The sequence below is a fragment of the Rhipicephalus microplus genome, chromosome X, assembly GCF_043290135.1.
Source record: "Rhipicephalus microplus isolate Deutch F79 chromosome X, USDA_Rmic, whole genome shotgun sequence".
Lineage (NCBI taxonomy): Eukaryota > Metazoa > Arthropoda > Arachnida > Ixodida > Ixodidae > Rhipicephalus > Rhipicephalus microplus.
In genome coordinates this window covers 407,455,678-407,474,553 of record NC_134710.1, presented here as the reverse complement: position 1 = coordinate 407,474,553, position 18,876 = coordinate 407,455,678, and the positions used below count along the sequence as shown (strand labels likewise).

At 42.2% G+C, this 18,876-nt stretch overlaps 1 protein-coding gene across 1 annotated transcript in view; it reads right to left on the bottom strand.

Moving 5' to 3' along the window:
* Nucleotides 1-18,876, bottom strand: part of LOC119160965 (uncharacterized protein C05D11.1) — a 269,272-nt gene that overhangs the window by 26,301 nt on the left and 224,095 nt on the right. Inside the window, exon 18 of the mRNA XM_037413256.2 lies at nucleotides 8,095-8,284. Coding sequence (XP_037269153.2) covers nucleotides 8,095-8,284 — 190 coding nt within the window. The remainder of the gene's footprint in view (nucleotides 1-8,094; nucleotides 8,285-18,876) is intronic.

Below are 18,876 nucleotides of genomic sequence, written 5' to 3'. Positions count from 1 at the left end.
TGCTACATGGCAACGGCATTGCCGCGGTCGTTGTGCGAGGTTGTCTCGAAGTTGGCAAAGTGCGTCCCAGCGCGTGCTTCTGGGTGCCCCTCGAGGTCGCAGCAGATACCATTGTTGCTGTTAAACGATTGCAAGAAAAGATAGCCACAAAACATTTTTATGGCATACATGGGCGAAGCCGAGACATCTTGAAGAAGCTAGCATCATCAACCACCGAAGATGAGTAAAAGTCAACAAAAAAGCTGTTTCCAAACAGTGTACGCATATGTGAATTGCAAAAGATTAAGCGACCTAACTTTTTTTTTTTTTGCATAAAATTTGCCTCGTATAATAAACGCACCCCCAACATTACTCAGATTTTTCAAGAAAAAAGTGCATTCATTACGCGAATACATACAGTACTCCTTCGGCATATTGCGAGCATTCTCTAGTTTTTTTTGCAGTTCCTGTTTTGTTTTGTTCTGAGCACTTAAATGTAAAATGATATTTAGCACAAGAAAACACACAGATGAAGAGAGAAGACGCAACAGATGCGCCAACATTTTGTAGAAAACTAGCTCGCTTGTTGTGTCCTCCCTTCTCGTCCTTGTATTACTTTGCGCAGTTTCATGCCTTAAGTGCCAACGACGGGCACGCGCATGCTCGCGTCTACCCGTCAAAAGCGTGAAATGCGCCTCTCGGCGTCGGCGTCGGAGGGGCATACGCGAGGAGGCACGAGGGATCAAGTCGGGCTTGATATTTTTGCCACGCGTACACCACGTCACCAAGCGTATAGCGGTGCCAACAACCAGAAGCCACGTGCCAACCAACCAGAAGCCGCAATGCCTCCGAATGCTGTGCCTAATGGCCGCCGCTTCGAAGACATGGCCGAGTGCTGAAAGCAATGGCCGAGTGCTGAAAGCAAGCACAGAAACTACTCCAAACGTTCCTGAGTAACTGCTCTGTAATCTAAAACGACAGTGACACGAGGAACGACTGTGAGTGCTACCAACGTGATTCAGTTTCGTGCCAAGTTCAAGCAATGCCGACAAATCCAGTGAATGCCGGCCGGCTGTGTTTGCGCCGGTCCAGAGTGCGATCGTCAGTCGAGCGAAAACATCGTACAGACTACTGGAGCACGTCGTTGTTCCTGTGCTTTGATCTGCGATTTTCTGCGTTAAAAACGAGTGTAAACAGACTTGCGAGGTTCAAAGTTTTGAGCGTGAGCCCTCGCCAACCGCGGAAGATATTCAGAGCGGTGTCATCTGCATCCAGCGTCGGCCTCTACCATCGAGTTCGTATGAACCAGCTTATGCGAAGTACATCGGCTGAAAAAAATCGACGGTAGTTTCCGTTGCAACATAGACACTATATGCGACGCCCGAAACATCGCGTAGTGCATACGGAGTTATTACCTGCACTGTGTTTGCAACATCAGTATTCATCATCGCTGAAAGCAAACCACGCCGTACCCAACAAATTTCAGTGACGTGAAAACTTATGTATATTCATGGATTTCATGAATAAGTATATTCATGGATTTTACGACCCTGAAACATTCGTTGGCTTTGGTGAAAGTTGTTTTCGTGTGTTGCCAAGCTAATAACAAGCGTGTGCTGGTTGGTAGCAGTGTGATGTGACTTCGTGTCAGGTATACCAGCGACGCTGACACATTCAGCTGTCAGCGCTCTCATTTCCATTCATGTACAAGATAGAAACTCGAACATTCGTTGCTGTGGTGATCGAACAAAAATTTGCATGATAAAGTGCTACTAGTATTGCCTGCTATTTCACTTTTCGTTTGTTCTGCTTCTCTGCCATGCTCAGTAGCACATACGTTGTTTGGCAGCATTCTGACACACACATTTTTAATTTCTAGTTCATTCCGATACTCATAGCTATAGGCATACAATGACGCTTCTCCGTCGTTTTACAGTTTACTATAATATAACACGCGTTTTGTTTACAGCCGGAGAGATAACTGAAAATCTTGTAAGTGAGAAGCACCTCATTTGGAATCAGCTGCATGATGACACTATAGTAGGAAGAGAAGGTCCCCATATAACCACAGAATGAGTGAATGTGCACAAGTATTGTACTGCACTTTGTTTAGAAGAACAGCAATAAGTGCCTCATGTGACTTATGAGACCATTCAGAATTGTACATGTATTCATCTCTTCCTCCAGACTGTAATGAGCTGAAGATATTATTAGATGGTTTCGAACACTGAATTTTTGTATGTGTGTCCAAGGACTGCTTCATTTCTGTTCAGTTTTTTAGTACACGCATTACCTTGGACTATATATGCATGCACTTAAGCATATTTAAAATATCAAGATATTCAGTTGAGCTACGTTAAAAAACTTGCCAAAACTTCTGTACAGTGCTCTGGTGCAATACTATGACCAGTATCTATTGCATAAAAGATTTTGCACACACTTTAATGCATTATAGGGTATTTTGACCACTGATGACATGTGTAAGCCTTCTATGCAGTGCTTGGCTGCAATCTCAAAACCAATATCTGTCTAATCAAGAAGTGTCAGATGCATTAAGTAGATGTTAAAGGATATTTAAACTTCCAGCAAAATGCTAAAGCCTTCAATACATCACTGATCTGCAACCACCATCCAGCTTAGAAGTCATTTGTAGTGCTCTCTAACATGTTCAAATAAAGTTATCGAACACTGGAATGATCTAGTTGGTTTGGTTCGTGATACCAGTGTGTCCGACTTTTTGTAGGCAGTTGTTCTATTTCTCTCATTTTTCTATTTTTCTCGTTTTTACCGGGCTCCACTTAGAATGTAGTGTTGTTTCTTCACATTGGCACATTTTTGTGAAACTATTGTTTCAATACTTTCATTTTGTATTTATGTGCATCACTCCTGCAGTAGCCGTGCATTGGGCTGCAGTATTTGAAAATAAATAACTATATCATCCAAAAGGGTACCACGCAGTGCTCGGTTCCAATCTCCTGACTTATATTTCTTGCATCATGAAGTGTCGGGTGTGGTTTCTTGCATTGGAGAACATTTTGGCTGCAGACAACGTTCAAAAGCCTTCTGCACAGGGTTCAGTTGCAATCTTATGACCAATATCTGTGACATCATAAAGTGTTGTGTGTGATTTGTGTTTTTAGAGAATATTTTGACTACAGACAACATCCAGAAATCCTCCATACAAGATTCAGTTGCAGTCGTTTGAGCAATATTTGTCACATGATGAAGTGTCAGGTACAGTTAGCTGCGTTAGAGCATATTTCAACAATAGACAATGCCGAAAAGCATTCTCCGCAGTGCTTGGTTCCTATCTTATGATTAATATCTGTTGAATCATTGGGAGCATTGGAGGAAATTTTTAATACAGACATCATCAAAAGCTTTCCATACAGGGTTCAGTTGCAATCTTATGATCGATATTTGTGACATCACGAAGTGTCGGGTGTGGTCTGCCGCTTTATAGAATATTTCGACTACTGACAATCAAGAGCCTTCAATACAGGGTTCAGTTGCAATCTTATGACCGATATCAGTGACTTTAAAAAGTGTTGTGTGAGATTTGTGTTTTTAGAGAATATTTTGACTACAGAGAACGTCCAGAAGTCTTTCATACAAGATTCAGTTGCAGTTTTTTGAGCAATATCTGTCACGTGATGAAGTATTAGGCACAGTTAGTTGCGTTAGGGCATACTTCGACTACCAAAAGCATTCTACGCAGTGCTTGGTTCCTATCTTATGACCAATATCTCTTGCATCATTAGGATCCAGGTGTGCTTTCTTGCATTAGAAGATATTTCTAATACAGTGAAGCCTCGTTAAATCATAGTTGGCCGAGCTCGGAAAAAGTAGGTACTAAACGGTAGTACTGCTTAACCCAAATAGCATCAGGTAGCTCACTTACCTGTCAAAGAAAGAAACCTTCGGGGAGTGGGGTGAAAGAACAAAAAACGTGCAGTAATTTATTAACTTCGCGTGACAAAAACCGTAATCTTCATTTGACGACGCGGCGGCCTAGCAGCAACGACAGTGGCCTCAAACCCACTTATGCTGTGAGCCAGCTTTTCGCCAGCCCCCCTCTTCTCGGCAAATACCCGCTTGACGCTGACGCAATGCGCAGCTTAGGCCACTGTCAGACCTGGATCACCCTTGTTGTCACTTTAAATGTCGTCCTCATCACTATCATTTGGCGACACTTCGACAACCGAGGCAACAATGGCTTCGTCGGACATGTCCGGAGATGTCTGCACATCGCTGTTTGCGTCTCTGAAGTCGGGGAAGGAAATGCCTTCCGTAACGTCCTGCCGCTCCAGCACTTAAGCTAGCAGAGTTTTGCAAGCTTCGTCTACGATGTCCGAAGTCTGGTCGATGGTGTCACTGGCGTCATCTGCGTCGCCCGCCCACACACTGAAGCCAGCACGCTTGAAGCAATTTTGAACTGTCGTTTCTGCAACCTGCCGCCATGAGTATTCCGGTCATTGGACGTATGCCATCACCTGTTAATACTTCTGAACTTTTGCGTCTTTAACTACTATTTATTTATTCAACTCTTTGTTTCATGGCATGCTAATTTAGTACCAGCTAATACTTCTGGCTTGTAAGCTCATTTGCTGTTTTTTATATGTATATTTGTAGTTCTTTGAAGTACTGTATTCTTTGTGTTGCATACTAGTATATTACATCTATTGTTTCATTGTCCCACACACATCTCTGAACTTTTCACTGCTCTGCTTATGTACGGAACGAACTAACCTGCTGTTATTCCCGCCGCCAACTTCGCACCGGCAATGCTAGAGTGGCAGCTTGTAACACTGCGCGACTGTTTCTATGTACTACGTATAATGACTAGCCACTGCATTACATCAGTTTAGTAATCAAGACACGTGACAAACACTTGGATGTACACGAGAAGAAGTTGTTGCACATGGTAGGTACACCAAAGAACGTTGCACAGCATGATTAAGCTTTACTTTTATTGAAAGACAATTAAGATTTACTTTTACTGCAAAATATCACGCAATGTTTTGCTCAGCCAAATCTTCATTTGCATGAAAGCGCTGTTTACAAACAACGTGTAGTGCCGATAGCTGTTGCCACTTAGCCACGGTAGATATCAACATGGTATGCGAAGTGATCACGAATAAAATATATTATATATATATAGCATAACTTTTTTCGTGTTATGGCTAGTTCCCCTACAAATAAGATAGACTATCGAAGGGCACGCTAAAATATCAACAACAGAGACACATGTGGTCGTACAGAGACTTTGGTTGGACAGAATATAATGAGAAAAAGTATGTTGCTGGAATAAAGCAAGGGCATTGGTGGCATTATGGAAAAACTCTAGTAGTGTTTGTTGTGACCGAAAATATTTTTGAACCATAAACAGTTCGATACCGTGTAGACAGGAGGACTAATGAACTTTGGCACAGTTGACTGTGGATTCTTTCTATGAGGCACTGTGCCTTCCGCAATAATGCCTAAGATTGCGCTGCGGGTAATCTTCAAAATAAATAAATAAAAAAGCTGTATTCGAATGCCCGCAACAAGACGCAGACATATGAAACTGTAACAAAATGGCACAACTGGCGCAGTTGGACCACCACTGCTATAGTGTTTCCCAAATTCTATGGATACTTTCACAACAGTTATATTATATATATGACAAACTTGAAATGTCTAGGTTTCATCATTTCAAGTTAACATTAAAAATCTAACCAGACACAAAAATTCACAACATAATGTTGCAAAAGTATGCCTTGGTTTCACAACAGGAACACAAAGTTCAGTATAAATTTCAAGCAAAGACAGGCAAGAGAACAGCCAACACTAATATTGAATTGAAAGTAACCCAGAAAACTTTTATCGACTTCCTATTGACCACGAACAGTACGACAAATTAGAGCAACCATTTTACATTACTTATGGCTTTACTGAATCAGCAGCAGAAGTACCAACAGTAAATGGCAGCTTAGCGGCGATTTGTTGTGGTGGTAGCAGGTGTTCTAGAAAGAGCTTCAGTTACTTAGACTTTTCTTTTTTTGAAGGCCACAGCGTCACGTATAGCTTCAGAATTTCCATTGTATTAATAAAGAAGAAAGTGGGTGGAAAGTTAATCTGCCCTTTAGCTCCTTTTCTTCCTTACAACATCCCCAGCTACCCGATAGTTGACTGTTGCCGCGTGCACCTGCCTAGCCACCCACTTTTGACCATGCCAGCACTGCCAGAGCCACTGGCCAAAGTTTCATTATCTGGTGAAGACTAAAGTGGACATTGGCTGTGCAAGCCCTGCAGGAATTTCCCAACGCTCAGGTCTGGGCCATGTGCTACTCCTTCACAGCAGCATTCAAGAGGGGTTTCACTTTCTGTGCTGGCAAAAATAATTCACTTTGCCGAACACAAGTTCGGAATTTCTCAGCAGGTAACAAGGCAGTGGTCAGTGCACTGTTACCTAATTCTCACATGTGATGCCAAATGCCAAGGTTATTGCACGCTGATGTCTGAATGCTTTTCAGAGTTAGCGGCACATTAGACACATTTGACATTCACAAAATGGAAGAAAACACAAAGACCATACCCATACTCAGGACTAAACCTGCTTGTATATTGGGAAGTGCCACATCCTTCCAATGTTACGCTGAAGGCATAATCAGTGCTTGTGCTAGGTCTCCATTCGACCGTCTTGCAGCACATGGCCCATTCTTTACAGAGTCAAAATAGCTTTCCACGAACATAAGCACATGATTTATAATTCTCTCAAAAATAAGTTTCCCAGAAGCCATTGTGGCCATAACCTTGAGGCACAAAATATAAGTAAGCAAGTCTTTTTTTTTTTGTGCTAAATTCGTTTGTTTGGACATTCGATACCCTGGACTGTCCTACAATCCTGATGAGGTCCCAAACACCTTCTGGTGGCTTTTATTTCGAGAACAAATTTAATTAAGGGGGGATGTGGCAATGGGAATAGTAAATTTCATCAAAATGTTTAGTTTTTCAATTAACTTTTTTCTGTAATCCTGAGACCATGTTTTACATCATAACGTGATTTTAGATCATATGAAGTAGTAGAAGTAGAGAAACAAGTATTTTACTGGTGGGATGTCGTCAAAAGCTATGTGAAAATTGGGCATAACAAAATGCGAATTCGCAGCTTTACCTTGGCAAAGTGCCACCATATTGGCATCATTATAAAGAGGACAGATTGGAGCTCAAGATAGCGACAAAGATGTGTTTCTCCAATGAAAAATAAAGCCAGCTTCCTTCCAAGTTCCCTTTTTATCAGCTTTTAGCTCCAATTTTTTTTAGCTCCATTTTCTCAGGTTTCATTTTTTGAGCAGTGGCTGTCAGTCATCCCTGTGCATTTTCACAACAAATTAAGCTACAGCCATTCTGTTTCCTGCACTTAGATTCTGAGACATTGGTGAGTGCCATAAAGCTGCCCACATTTGTGTGCACATCAAACAGACTTTTGTGATTGGCTTTTTGTAAACGTTGTTGGTAAGACAATATGTCCAGGACATTTCAGAAAAGAAATTGTGTGCTTACCTAAATATTAAAAATAAATCAATAGCATTATGGCCCAAAATGGACTCTTGTAAATATCCTTATGAAACAATTTTGATAAACTTGTGTCTATTTGCTAATTAATTTTGGGGTGACAATGAGTCTCGCTGTAACATAAAATTTATATTAGATAGCTCAAAACCGATTTCAGTTATGATATCAGCACAACGAATCACATCTCCAAGCCAAATTTCATCTCTTTAGCTTTCTAAATAACAAATATAATTTTCATTGCCATGTGCCCCTTGACACTTCATTTTTATCCATGAATAATGCCTCAATAAAATTTACTTTCTGAAGATGCTGTTCACATAAAATCTTAACACTTGGTTTTACTTGTCCCCCTCCCCCTCTGAACTTGATGTTTCCTTGTTGTGCTTGCAAGGCCATAATCTTGTATTTCTCAAAGCTTTGTTTGCTCTGTGCACGACTTGTATTGTGTTATATTTAGAAAAAATTTTAAAATACACACAATTGTGTTCTCCAGTCCCCAACAACAGGTACATACCAACATGCATTGAGCAAACAACACTGAGCAGCACTGTCACGCACCTCCAACTGTACAAGATACTGGATGAGCACCAGCAATGGAGGCAGGTCTGGACTTGTATAGGAGCTGAGGCTCGGTGAGCACTGGGTCAGGAAGGCAGACTCTACAGAGCCCACAGATGTGATCACATCCCTTGGGAGGCTTTGCTCGTTGCTACGAACCAGCAGGCTATGGCACGACACCTGCGCAACACTGCTCCCCAATCGGCCCAACACGGCATAGTTAAGCTTGCACACTCGACGATATGCAAAAACTAGAAAAGCTAGCCAATATAGGCTGGCATACATCATGAAGTGTAGTGTCATTCGTAACATACATAAAAATGACTTTGTGAACAAATTTAACACATCATTCAAATATGAAGCAATGACAGAGGCCAAGAATAACAAAAGTTGAGCTACTTGGTAATTACAGTTGAATCTCGATAATTCGAACCCAAAGAGGTCCGAAAATTTGTTCAAATGAAAAGAAGTTCAAGTTAATAAAAGCTAAATAAACGGAGGGTTCTCTGCACGGTGGAGCATGTGCATTGAGCTAACACACGAGGGGGAAGTTTCAGAAGACTTACAAGTATTCACAAATCACAAAACATCCATTATTAATTGAAGTAATCGGTGATGCACCTCTGCACACGTTTGCCTTGCAGCGAGTAAAAAAATTTTGCACACAGCTTGCAAAGCATTTCTACTTCGGCTTCAGCATTCTCCCAGCAAGAGAAGTTGCGCACGGAAACCAGCGCAACCACTTTCCAAAGTTGGTGGTGTTAGTGGTTAGAAGAGGAAAAAGGCACCTAATTGCTGCAGCCCGGTTGGCAGCACGGTACAGTGCCACAGAACACCTACCAGGTTAGAGAACGAAAACTGTACCTTTGGGCTGTTGCATCAAAATAACATGTAAATACGTAGCGGCGGCATACTGAACTGAAATACCGCGATGCGAGATGGCGCTGGTAGTACTATCATCATCAATAAAGAGACAAATTTTTTCGTTGCAGGTGGGGGGCTCGCGACTGGTTCACGCTGGTCGCTTCCTTGGTTTTTTTTTTTTTTTTTCGTTGCTGAATCGCGCTTCACGTCTGTAATCTGTAATTATCGCCAGGTGACCTAGGTGGCCTCAACTGGCAAAAACTTCAATCAAGTAAGGTTAGCATCATTTATTGCGAGTGTCCAAGCCGGCACAACCAATGTATTCGGTCGGATCCAAAGAATACAAGTCAGTCATACATATCGACAGTTTTCAACCCATGCGTAAAGACTCTTGAAAGCTAAAAAGCATATGCATATAACTGAACATCGAGATTGCTGAATGAACGTCGCTCTCATTGTGTTGCGGCATTCGAGTTTAATATCATGGCTTTAGAACAAGGGTCCGATTCTGCCCTCAGATGCGGTGCTTGTCCTGTAGTGTTGATCTTGAAGTGAAGTGAATGCATGATATGGAATCGGGAAGGAAGCTTGCACATTGCCGATAGATAGCTCGCGCAGTGAGAGCAATGTAGTTTTGCTAAATTTGTTAAATAAGCAATTGCGGATGCGTGCAGTTCTGAATTTTTCTCGCTCTGCAATGCTACATTGAGTACTTCACAATTGTGCAATGTCGCGTCGTGTGGACAGGGTAGGCACTAGTTTTAATTCTCAGCCACTAGCCCATATCATCGGTAATATGTATTTAGGTGATGGGCCTAAAAATATTTCAGGCTTGCTACATTTATTGTTAGAGTTAAGTTACACAGTTAATACAGCTAGAATTTCTCGTCACAGGTAATGACAGGTCTGCCGAGTATGCAGCGAACATGTATGCGAAAGGAACAGTTATGAGGTGTGTGCTTACAGATCGAAAAGGCCTAATTCTAAGAGAATAACCTTTAGGCATGCATTGTACAATTTTGTTGTTTGTACATCTTTGTTGGCACTCTTAGAGTACACTATCTGCTCAGCTCTGAGCACAACCTATTTTTTGCATAGACATATTGATAAAGATTGAGAACTCTCTTGCAAGCAAGCCCTGCAGAAATCAATTGGTGGTACATGATGTAAATCTGTCCAAATACTGGATCAATAAACGTCACATTTATTACACACTTGTTATTGTGTTTATTTTTTCAATATACTTGTGCTTGAAAGCTGAAGTTGTTTTCTCTCTGCTACTTTTAAAGATTAGGACTTGAAATACGTACTATCTTGCAGTGTGGCTGTAGATAAGTCAAGATCATGTATTTTTGAACTACCTGTGTGATTTCTTAGATTTTTTTCATGACGGTAGTACAAAGAATTTCTCTTCATAGTGGTAAACACTATAGTTACGACAACTAAATTTAAACAGAAACAGATGTGCTCAAAGACATCTGGGTCGTTGTTGAACCTTTGTTGTTGAGGTCAGAAGTGCCACACAATCTAATAGTGTTTCAGTTTTAATGGTATTTAAGTGCAGATTCCATGTCACGGTAGGCAGCCAATGCTTGTGGCCAATCTAAAGCACCTCTCTACGATATGCGCGGTAAAACATTCCAAAATACAGCATTGCATGTGTGAGGTTCGAGATGACCTGTTGTAGTGGACACTCATATGTTTCAACGTGCTTGCAGAGTGGACATTCGGGGGTAGTCATCTTGTTGCATGGCAGTCTAGAAAAACAAGTAACATCACCAGATATCAATGCATGAAATTTTCGAAAGTAAAGAAATAAACTAAGTTAACTAGTAAACAACAGTATTTTATACATATATATGATGGTACCTCATGACACATGTATCACTCAGGGCTGCTTCTTCACAAAGCATGTCATATAGCAGGTCCCTTGCCCATTGTACACAGCTGCTTCCATGTCAGGTGGGCCAGGATGCTGTGGCAGAAAAAGAAGTACTTCTAATTTATGTGACACTTTCTTTGTCACACTATAGCAAAACCACACCCATAATTATGTGTTGTTTCTCAAACGCAACCGCAGTAAACTATCAACTCGTAGGTTTTTTTGCACTAATATATGGGCTAGCTACGAAGACACATGCGAGGCGACAGGGATTTATTTGCCTTCTTTCATCGCAACAGCCTGGATGGTGTTACCTGGCGATAGAATTTCAGAATTGACGAGTCAGCGACTCGTTCTCTCGCAAAGCCATCCCAAAGTAATGCACGTTTTTCCGGTGATAGATTGAGACGTTAAAAAATTTTAAAATTTAATATTGCAATGCGCTGCCATCATGTGACGCCTATGCAGTCATTGGCAAAAAAACAACATATATTGAAATGAAACGACTAGCCCAGCAAGCAACCATCAAAAAAATGAAGTGGTTTCTACTCACCGGCCCGGGCTTGCAACGGGTGTTCATCTGATGAAAGCTTCAGCAGTCGCTTCGTTCCCCAGAAATCACTTGACCTCCCTTCGCGAAAGCATTTGAACGAGTCAAAATAAATAGAACGAGAAAGAGTGTGTCGATCGGCAGAGGCTCGAAATATTTACAGCGAAATGAAACAGTCCAAGACACATCAGAATGTACCGCGAGCCGTTACCTGCCGTCGCAACAATTGGCCACCGTATATTTTGAAAAGAGGATAATGATGTCGATAGGCTGCTGCTGACCTCGAGTCAGCTGAAGCAAGAACTATTACAAAAAATTGATGATGCAGCACAAGTTTTAGAAAAACTACTTGCTATAAGAACAAGTAGTTTTTTATGCGTAACGAAACGCAAAAATGCAATATATGATCATTTTAGAATTGAAACTTGGCCCCGACGCGGGTGCCCTACAAGAAAGTGCAACAGCGCGAGTGGCGAGAGAGGTTAGTAAATCCACTCTGGGTGTTTGAAGCAGAAACGCGCCGTGTTGATTCTTTCGCCCCCTACAGGTGATCACTTCAACTTGAGAGTTTCCGGGGCCTGGCAGTGCCTTTCTAAAGATGGCGACAACAATGACTGCATAGCGAAGCCGCAGCATGGCCAGCACGTGACGAGAAAAGAGGAGCGTCGCCACGCGGAGAGCAACAGATCAGCATTTGAGAGAAAACCAACACTCCACGGCAGCTTTTTTTTTTTTTTTTTGCTCTCTTCCTGTGTGTCGTTGAAAGCAGAAGGGTTACGTGGCAGGGACAGGAAAGGAGAAAGCGTGACACAGGCACGTGACAGACATCCGCCCCCTCAAGACGTAGGGCCATGCTCCCGCAAGGGGCAAGGGCTGCAGAGATAGTGCCTTTTTGCTTTCCTTCAACCACATATCCATTAAACCTGGCGACAGCTTTCTTTTTTTTTTTTCCTCGCTCTCTTTGTGTGCGGCATTGGAAGGAGAAGGGTCTTTACACGGCAGTGACGGAAAAGGGAGAATTGTGACACGGGCACGTCGCAGATCGGCATTTGAGAGAGAGAAAACATTCCACAGCAGCCTTTTCTTTCCCTTTCATTTCCTTTGCGAGCAGCGTTGAGGTGTCGTAGGTCTAGGTCCCGCCGCTGGATTGGGTGGGGTGCTGAGAGCGTTTTCGGAGCGCGGTATGTTCGAATTAACCATCGCAAGTGCTTGCGCGTTCGAATTACCGGGCGTTTTCACCCATTGGAATACACATAGCCTTGATGGGACCAATTCGTAAGTTTGAATTAACTGGAAGTTCGAATTAGGCGTGTTCGAATTAATGAGATTTCACTGCATATTATCAAGAAAGGAGGTGAACAAGCAATCACGAACACACAAGAGAATGAGACGACAAAAACACTAACTATAGACTCAAAGTGAGCACAGTGTCAGAAAATAAGGTAAGCACAAAGCTTATCTCTGTGTGCTCAGGCATTGAGCGCCACCTTTCAATCGGGCACACATTCGAATGTTAGCAAAACATAACTGCTTAGATATTTATTTCTTTATGCAAGTTGATCAAAGGCTGGCTCATGCATGCGCTTCCACTAGATGCGAAGCCTCCACTACTTCACACACACTTGTAATTACATAGTGTTGGTATCAACACTAGTAAACCAGCAAGAAGGGGAAGATGGACACAAAAGAAAACGGGACACAGATGGATTACTTACATTAACTCCCAAGCACAACACGACCCCTAATGGAAATAAGAATATGGGCAGTTAAAAAAGGTGCCAAAATATATTTTATGACTGTACACAAATGACTTCATTCAACTTGTGGTTGTCTTTGCAATTCCTTTAGCTGATCGCACTTCAGCATGCATTCATGCCTCTGTCTGTCCTCCTTGCGCAGATAATTTAAGTGGCATCCTGTGTGATGTCAGTAATACTTCAAAAATGACAGTGCACAAAAGTTTTTCGGCTGTACATGCCCCGTTTGCAAAATCGGCACGGTGGTGTGGGTCCACAAAAGGAGGGATAGGTGGGTGCATTGAAGTGGAGAAAATGAGATGTTGAGGAAAGAATCAGTTTGGCACATTGAGAGCATTAGCATGGCAAAACAAGGCCATCTAGAGCAAAGTTTACATAGTATTGAGTAAAAGACAAGGAGAAAAATAAAGCAATGAAAGGGAGGCTGAGCCAAGAAAAGAGAGTTTCACTGCAAAGATAGTTTCACTGCAATAAAAGAGTGCTAAGACGTGAAAACATCCAGGCGAAATCTACACTGGCGCGAAGCTTCACTTGAAATGCAAGTTAGATAAATGAACTGTGCATGACATTCTTTGTCTCACATTGATTCATTATCTTTTAAAAGCTTCTTTATAAGTTTAAAAGCTTCTTATATTGGTTTATATGCAAAGTCTAGTAAATTTTAAAACGTAACATATTTAACAGGTTACCACTTGCCTTCAACTGAAAGTCAAATCCTGCAACTATTCAAAGTTGTTTCCACTTCTTTCGAACCATAAAGATTGGCATTTGCAGCGGCCTTGTTTCGATTTCTTGAAAATATTGTCAAGTTAGTTGGGTCTTGGGTCATGGCAAATACGAAGACTGTCAGAAAAGTATCAGACCATTTTTTTTGTGAGCACCTGATGGATTTGAAACAAGTGCGCTTGCATAAGCCGACTTTCAAGTGCATGCGTGAACTTTCTCCGGCCTGGAAATAGCGTGAGTTGCTGGGACGCAGCGTTTGAGTGAGGTAGTGCGCAGTGGTCTCGTCGGTTTTTCGTAGCAAAAAAAATGACTGAGTGACTGAAGCAGCGATACTACATCAAATTTTGCCAGAAACTGGACGACAGCCAAGTGCAAACCATTGGGATAATCAAGATGGCTTTCGGCAACAATGCTATGAGCCACACACAGATTAAGAAGTGGTACAACTGGTTTAAAGACTGCCACATACTGGTGGAGAGCAAGCCACACTCCGGTCGGCCATCAACATGTCGAAATGACCAGGTCATTACCGAAGTGAATGCTGTGGTGATTCGGGACCATGGTGTGACTATCCAGGAAAAGGAAATTTCCGAAGAGGTGGGCATCAGTACTTTCTCTGCACATTCCATTATGACTGAAGATTTGGCCATGAAGAGAGTCGCGGCAAAATTCATGCTGAAACTGCTCATGGTGGAGCAAAAGCAACTTGGTGTTGGTTTCACAGGACATGCTGGATTTCGCGAGCAATGACCCTAACTTTCTGAACTCCATTATCACTGGTGACAATTCTTGGGTGCACAGTACGACCCGGAAACCAAATCCCAGTCGCAGTGAAGGAATTCTACACCAACAAAGCCAAAGAAGGCCCGCCAAGTGCTCAGCAATGTCAAAGTGATGCTGAGTGCTTTCTTTGACTCCCAGGGTGTGGTGTGGTACACCACGAGTACGCACCACAGGGCCAAACAATCACCAAAGAGTACAACAGGGATGTCCCCCGTTGCCTATGTGATGCTGTACGGCGCAAGAGGACTGAGTTGTGGTGAACAGAAAACTGGTGTATCCACCACGACAATGCTCCTGCACAATCCACACAGTTGGTTCAGACTTTTTTGGCAAAAAGTCAAACTCCTGTAGTTCAACAGGCCCCTTACTCTCCCTTGCGACTTCTGGCTGTTTTCCAAACACAAGATGACATTCAAAGGAGAGCGATGCCAGACAAGAGAGGACATTATAGCTGCAACGGCAGCTAAGCTAAAGTCCATTCAAAAACAGGCTTTCTCAGAATGCTTCTAATAATTGCAGCACGATTAGGTGAGTGTGTGAAGTCCCAAGGGAACTACTTTGAGGGGGATTAGCTTTCGAATGCTCCAATTAGGCCAGTTTTTTTTTTTTCTTCCACCAAAGGTCGGATACTTTTCTAACATACTTCGTATGTGCATTTTTCTTTATAATACAGGATATATAGTATTTGATTTGGAGTCCAAATTATTCGATGAAAATCACTATTCCCGTCTAACCCGAAATTCACTATTCACACAAGCCTAATTGAAACACGAGTTTGAGGAAGAACATCATCATTTGCAGCCGCCAATGTTGTAGAAATGAGTGGAGAGACATCTAAAGCAGAAAGACATGCACAGCTTTTTTGGTAGTCCATCTCTCTATGAATAATCTGGCCCCACAAAATTTCTTTTACTTGAACTCTTAGTGGGAAGAGTTTGGTAAATGTGGAAGAACACAATAAAAGATGGAAAAGCCAAGTTTAGGGTATGCGAGGCCGAGCCAAGCAGAGACCATGCAGTCAGAGTTTTGCGTTATCTTTCCTCAAGTGCCACAGTGTATGATCCAACACTGATCATCATCATCATCATCAGCCTGACTACGTCCACTGACGGACAAAGGCCTCTCCCATGTTCTGCCAGTTAACCCGGTTCTGTGCTTGCTGCTGCCAATTTATACACGCAAACTTCTTAATCTCATCTGCCCACTTAACCTTCTGTCTCCCCCTTACCCGCTTGCCTTCTCTGGGAATCCAGTTAGTTACCCTTAACGACCAGCGGTTATCCTGTCTACGCGCTACATGCCCGACCCATGTCCATTTCTTCTTCTTAATTTCAGCTATGATGTCCTTAACCCCCGTTTGTTTCCTAATCCACTCTGCTCTCTTCTTGTCTCTTAAGGTTACACCTACCATTTTTCTTTCCATTGCTCGCTGCGTTGTCCTCAATTTAAGCTGAACCCTCTTTGTAAGTCTCCACGTTACTGCTCCGTAGCTAAGTACCGGCAAGATACAGCTGTTATATACCTTTCTCTTGAGGGATAGTGGCAATCTACCTGTCATAATTTGAGAGTGCTTGCCGAATGTGCTCCACCCCATTCTTATTCTTCTAGTTACTTCGATCTCGTGGTTCGGCTCTGCGGTTATTACGTGCCCTAAGTAGACAGTCTTTTACAACTTGAAGTGCACTATTACCTATCTCGAAGTGCTGCTCTTTTCCGAGGTTGTTGTACATTACTTTCGTTTTCTGCAGATTCACTTTACGACCCACCTTTCTCCTCTCCTAGTCTAACTCCGTAATCTTGAGTTGCAATTCGTCCCCTGAGTTACTCAGCAGTGCAATGTCATCAGCGAAGCGCAGGTTACTAAGGTACTCTCCATTAACTCTTATACCTAACTGTTCCCATTCTAGGCTTCTGAAAACCTCCTGTAAGCACGCAGTAAATAGCATTGGGGAGATTATGTCCCCCTGCCTTACACCCTTCTTGATTGGTATTCTGTTGCTTTCTTTATGAAGCACTATGGTAGCAGTTGATCCCCTGTAGATTTCTTCCAGGATGTTTATATATACTTCATCGACGCCCTGATTCCGCACTGTCTGCATGACGGCTGATATTTTTACTGAATCAAACGCCTTCTTGTAATCTATGAAGGCTATGTATAGCGGTTGGTTATATTCTGAGCATTTCTCTATTACCTGATTGTTAGTATGAATGTGGTCGATTGTTGAGTAGCCTATTCGACATCCTGCTTCTTCCTTTGGTTGATTGAATTCTGATGTTTTCTTTACTCTGTTAGCAATTACCTTTGCAAATAGCTTGTATACTACAGAGAGCAAGCTGATCGGCCTGAAATTCGTCAAGTCCTTGTCATCTCCTTTCCTATGTATTAAAATAATGTTAGCGTTCTTCCAAGACTCTGGTACTCTTTCCGTCAGGAGACACCTCGTAAGCAGGATGGCTAGTTTTTTTAACACAATCTGTCCTCCATCTTTCAGCAGATCTGATGTTACCTGATCCTCACCAGCAGCTTTGCCTCTTTGCATGCTCTCCAAAGCTTTTCTGACTTCTTCTATCAGTACTGGTGGGGTGTCATCTGGGTTACTGCTAGTTCTTATAGTATTAAAGTCGTGGCTGTCCCGGCTACTGTACAGATCTCTGTAAAACTCCTTCGCTATTTTAACTATCCTATCCATATTGGTAGTTATTTTGCCTTCTTTGTCCCTTAGTGCATACATCCGATTTTTGCCTAACCCAAGTTTCCTCTTCACTGCTTTGACGCTTTCTCCGTTTTTCAGAGCGTGTTCAATTCTCTCCATGTTATACCTTATTACGTGGGATACCTTACGCCTATTAATCAACTTCGAAAGCTCTGCCAGTTCTATTTTGTCTGTTGTACTTGATACTTTCATGATTTGATGCTTCTTAATGAGATTCTTCGTTTCCTGGGAAAGCTTGCTAGTGTCCTGTCTAACTACCCTTCCTCCAACTTCCACTGCACACTCCGTAATGATACTCGTCAGATTATCATTCATTGTATCTATGCCAAGGTTGGTTTCCTCACTAAGAGCAGAGTACCTGTTCTGAAGCGAGACTCTGAATTCCTGTACTTTCCCTCTCAGTGCTAGCTCATTGATTGGCTTCTTGCGTATCAGTTTCTGTCGTTCCTTTCTCAAGTCTAGGCGAATTCGAGACCGTGCAATTCTATGGTCACTGCATCGTACCTTGCCAACCACTTCCACATCCTGCACTATGCTTGGGTGTGCACTCATTATAAAGTCTATTTCATTCTTATTTTTGCCATTAGGGCTTCTCCATGTCCACATGCGGTTTCCTCGTTTTCGGTAGAAGGTATTCAAAATCCGTAAATTATTGCGTTCTGCGAATTCTACTAGTAGCTCTCTTCTGGCGTTTCCAGTACCAATGCCATAATCTTCTACTGCCTGGTCTCCAGCCTGCTTCCTCGCTACCTTTGCATTAAAGTCTCCCATCAGTATTGTATACTGTGTTTTTACCTTACTCATTGCCAATTCCACGGCTTCCTAGAAGCTTTCAACCGAAGCGTCATCATGGCTAGATGTAGGCGCGTAAGCCTGTGCCACCTTCATCTTGTATCTCTTATTCAGTTTAATTATAATACCTACCACCCTTTCATCAATGCTATAGTATTTCTCTATGTTGCCAGCTATGTTTCTGTGAATTAGGAACCCCACTCCCAGTTCTCTACTGTCAGCCAAGCCTCGATAGCGAAGGACTTGCCCATTCTGTAGCACCGTATAGGTCTCATCTGTCCTCCTAACCTCACTGAGCCCTATTATATCCCATTTATTGGACCTGGTACCAACACTGATCAACTTAAAAAAAATTTATTTTATGTCTACCCCAGCCCTTTTCATTGAAATAGCACTGCTATTTCAATGAAAGTAGTATTTTGAACCACCCAGCTGAGCAAAGAATGATAGTCTATATTAGCATTTGCTGCACTTGTCAACTCATTTCACAGACTCTGCAAATTTAAATATGGATCAGCCAAGCTCGCCACCCTCAAATTTTGGAGAGTCATAAAACTGAGGAGTAGGGGTAGTGAAAAAAAAAAAAAAAAACTGGTGTAGAATATATATTGGTTTTTTAGGGAAGCAGAAATGTCATACAATGCTTCAAATTATTGCCAGTAGCTTAATTAGACATCAGTGATCATACTAATACTCAGAACTGTGTGGCATACA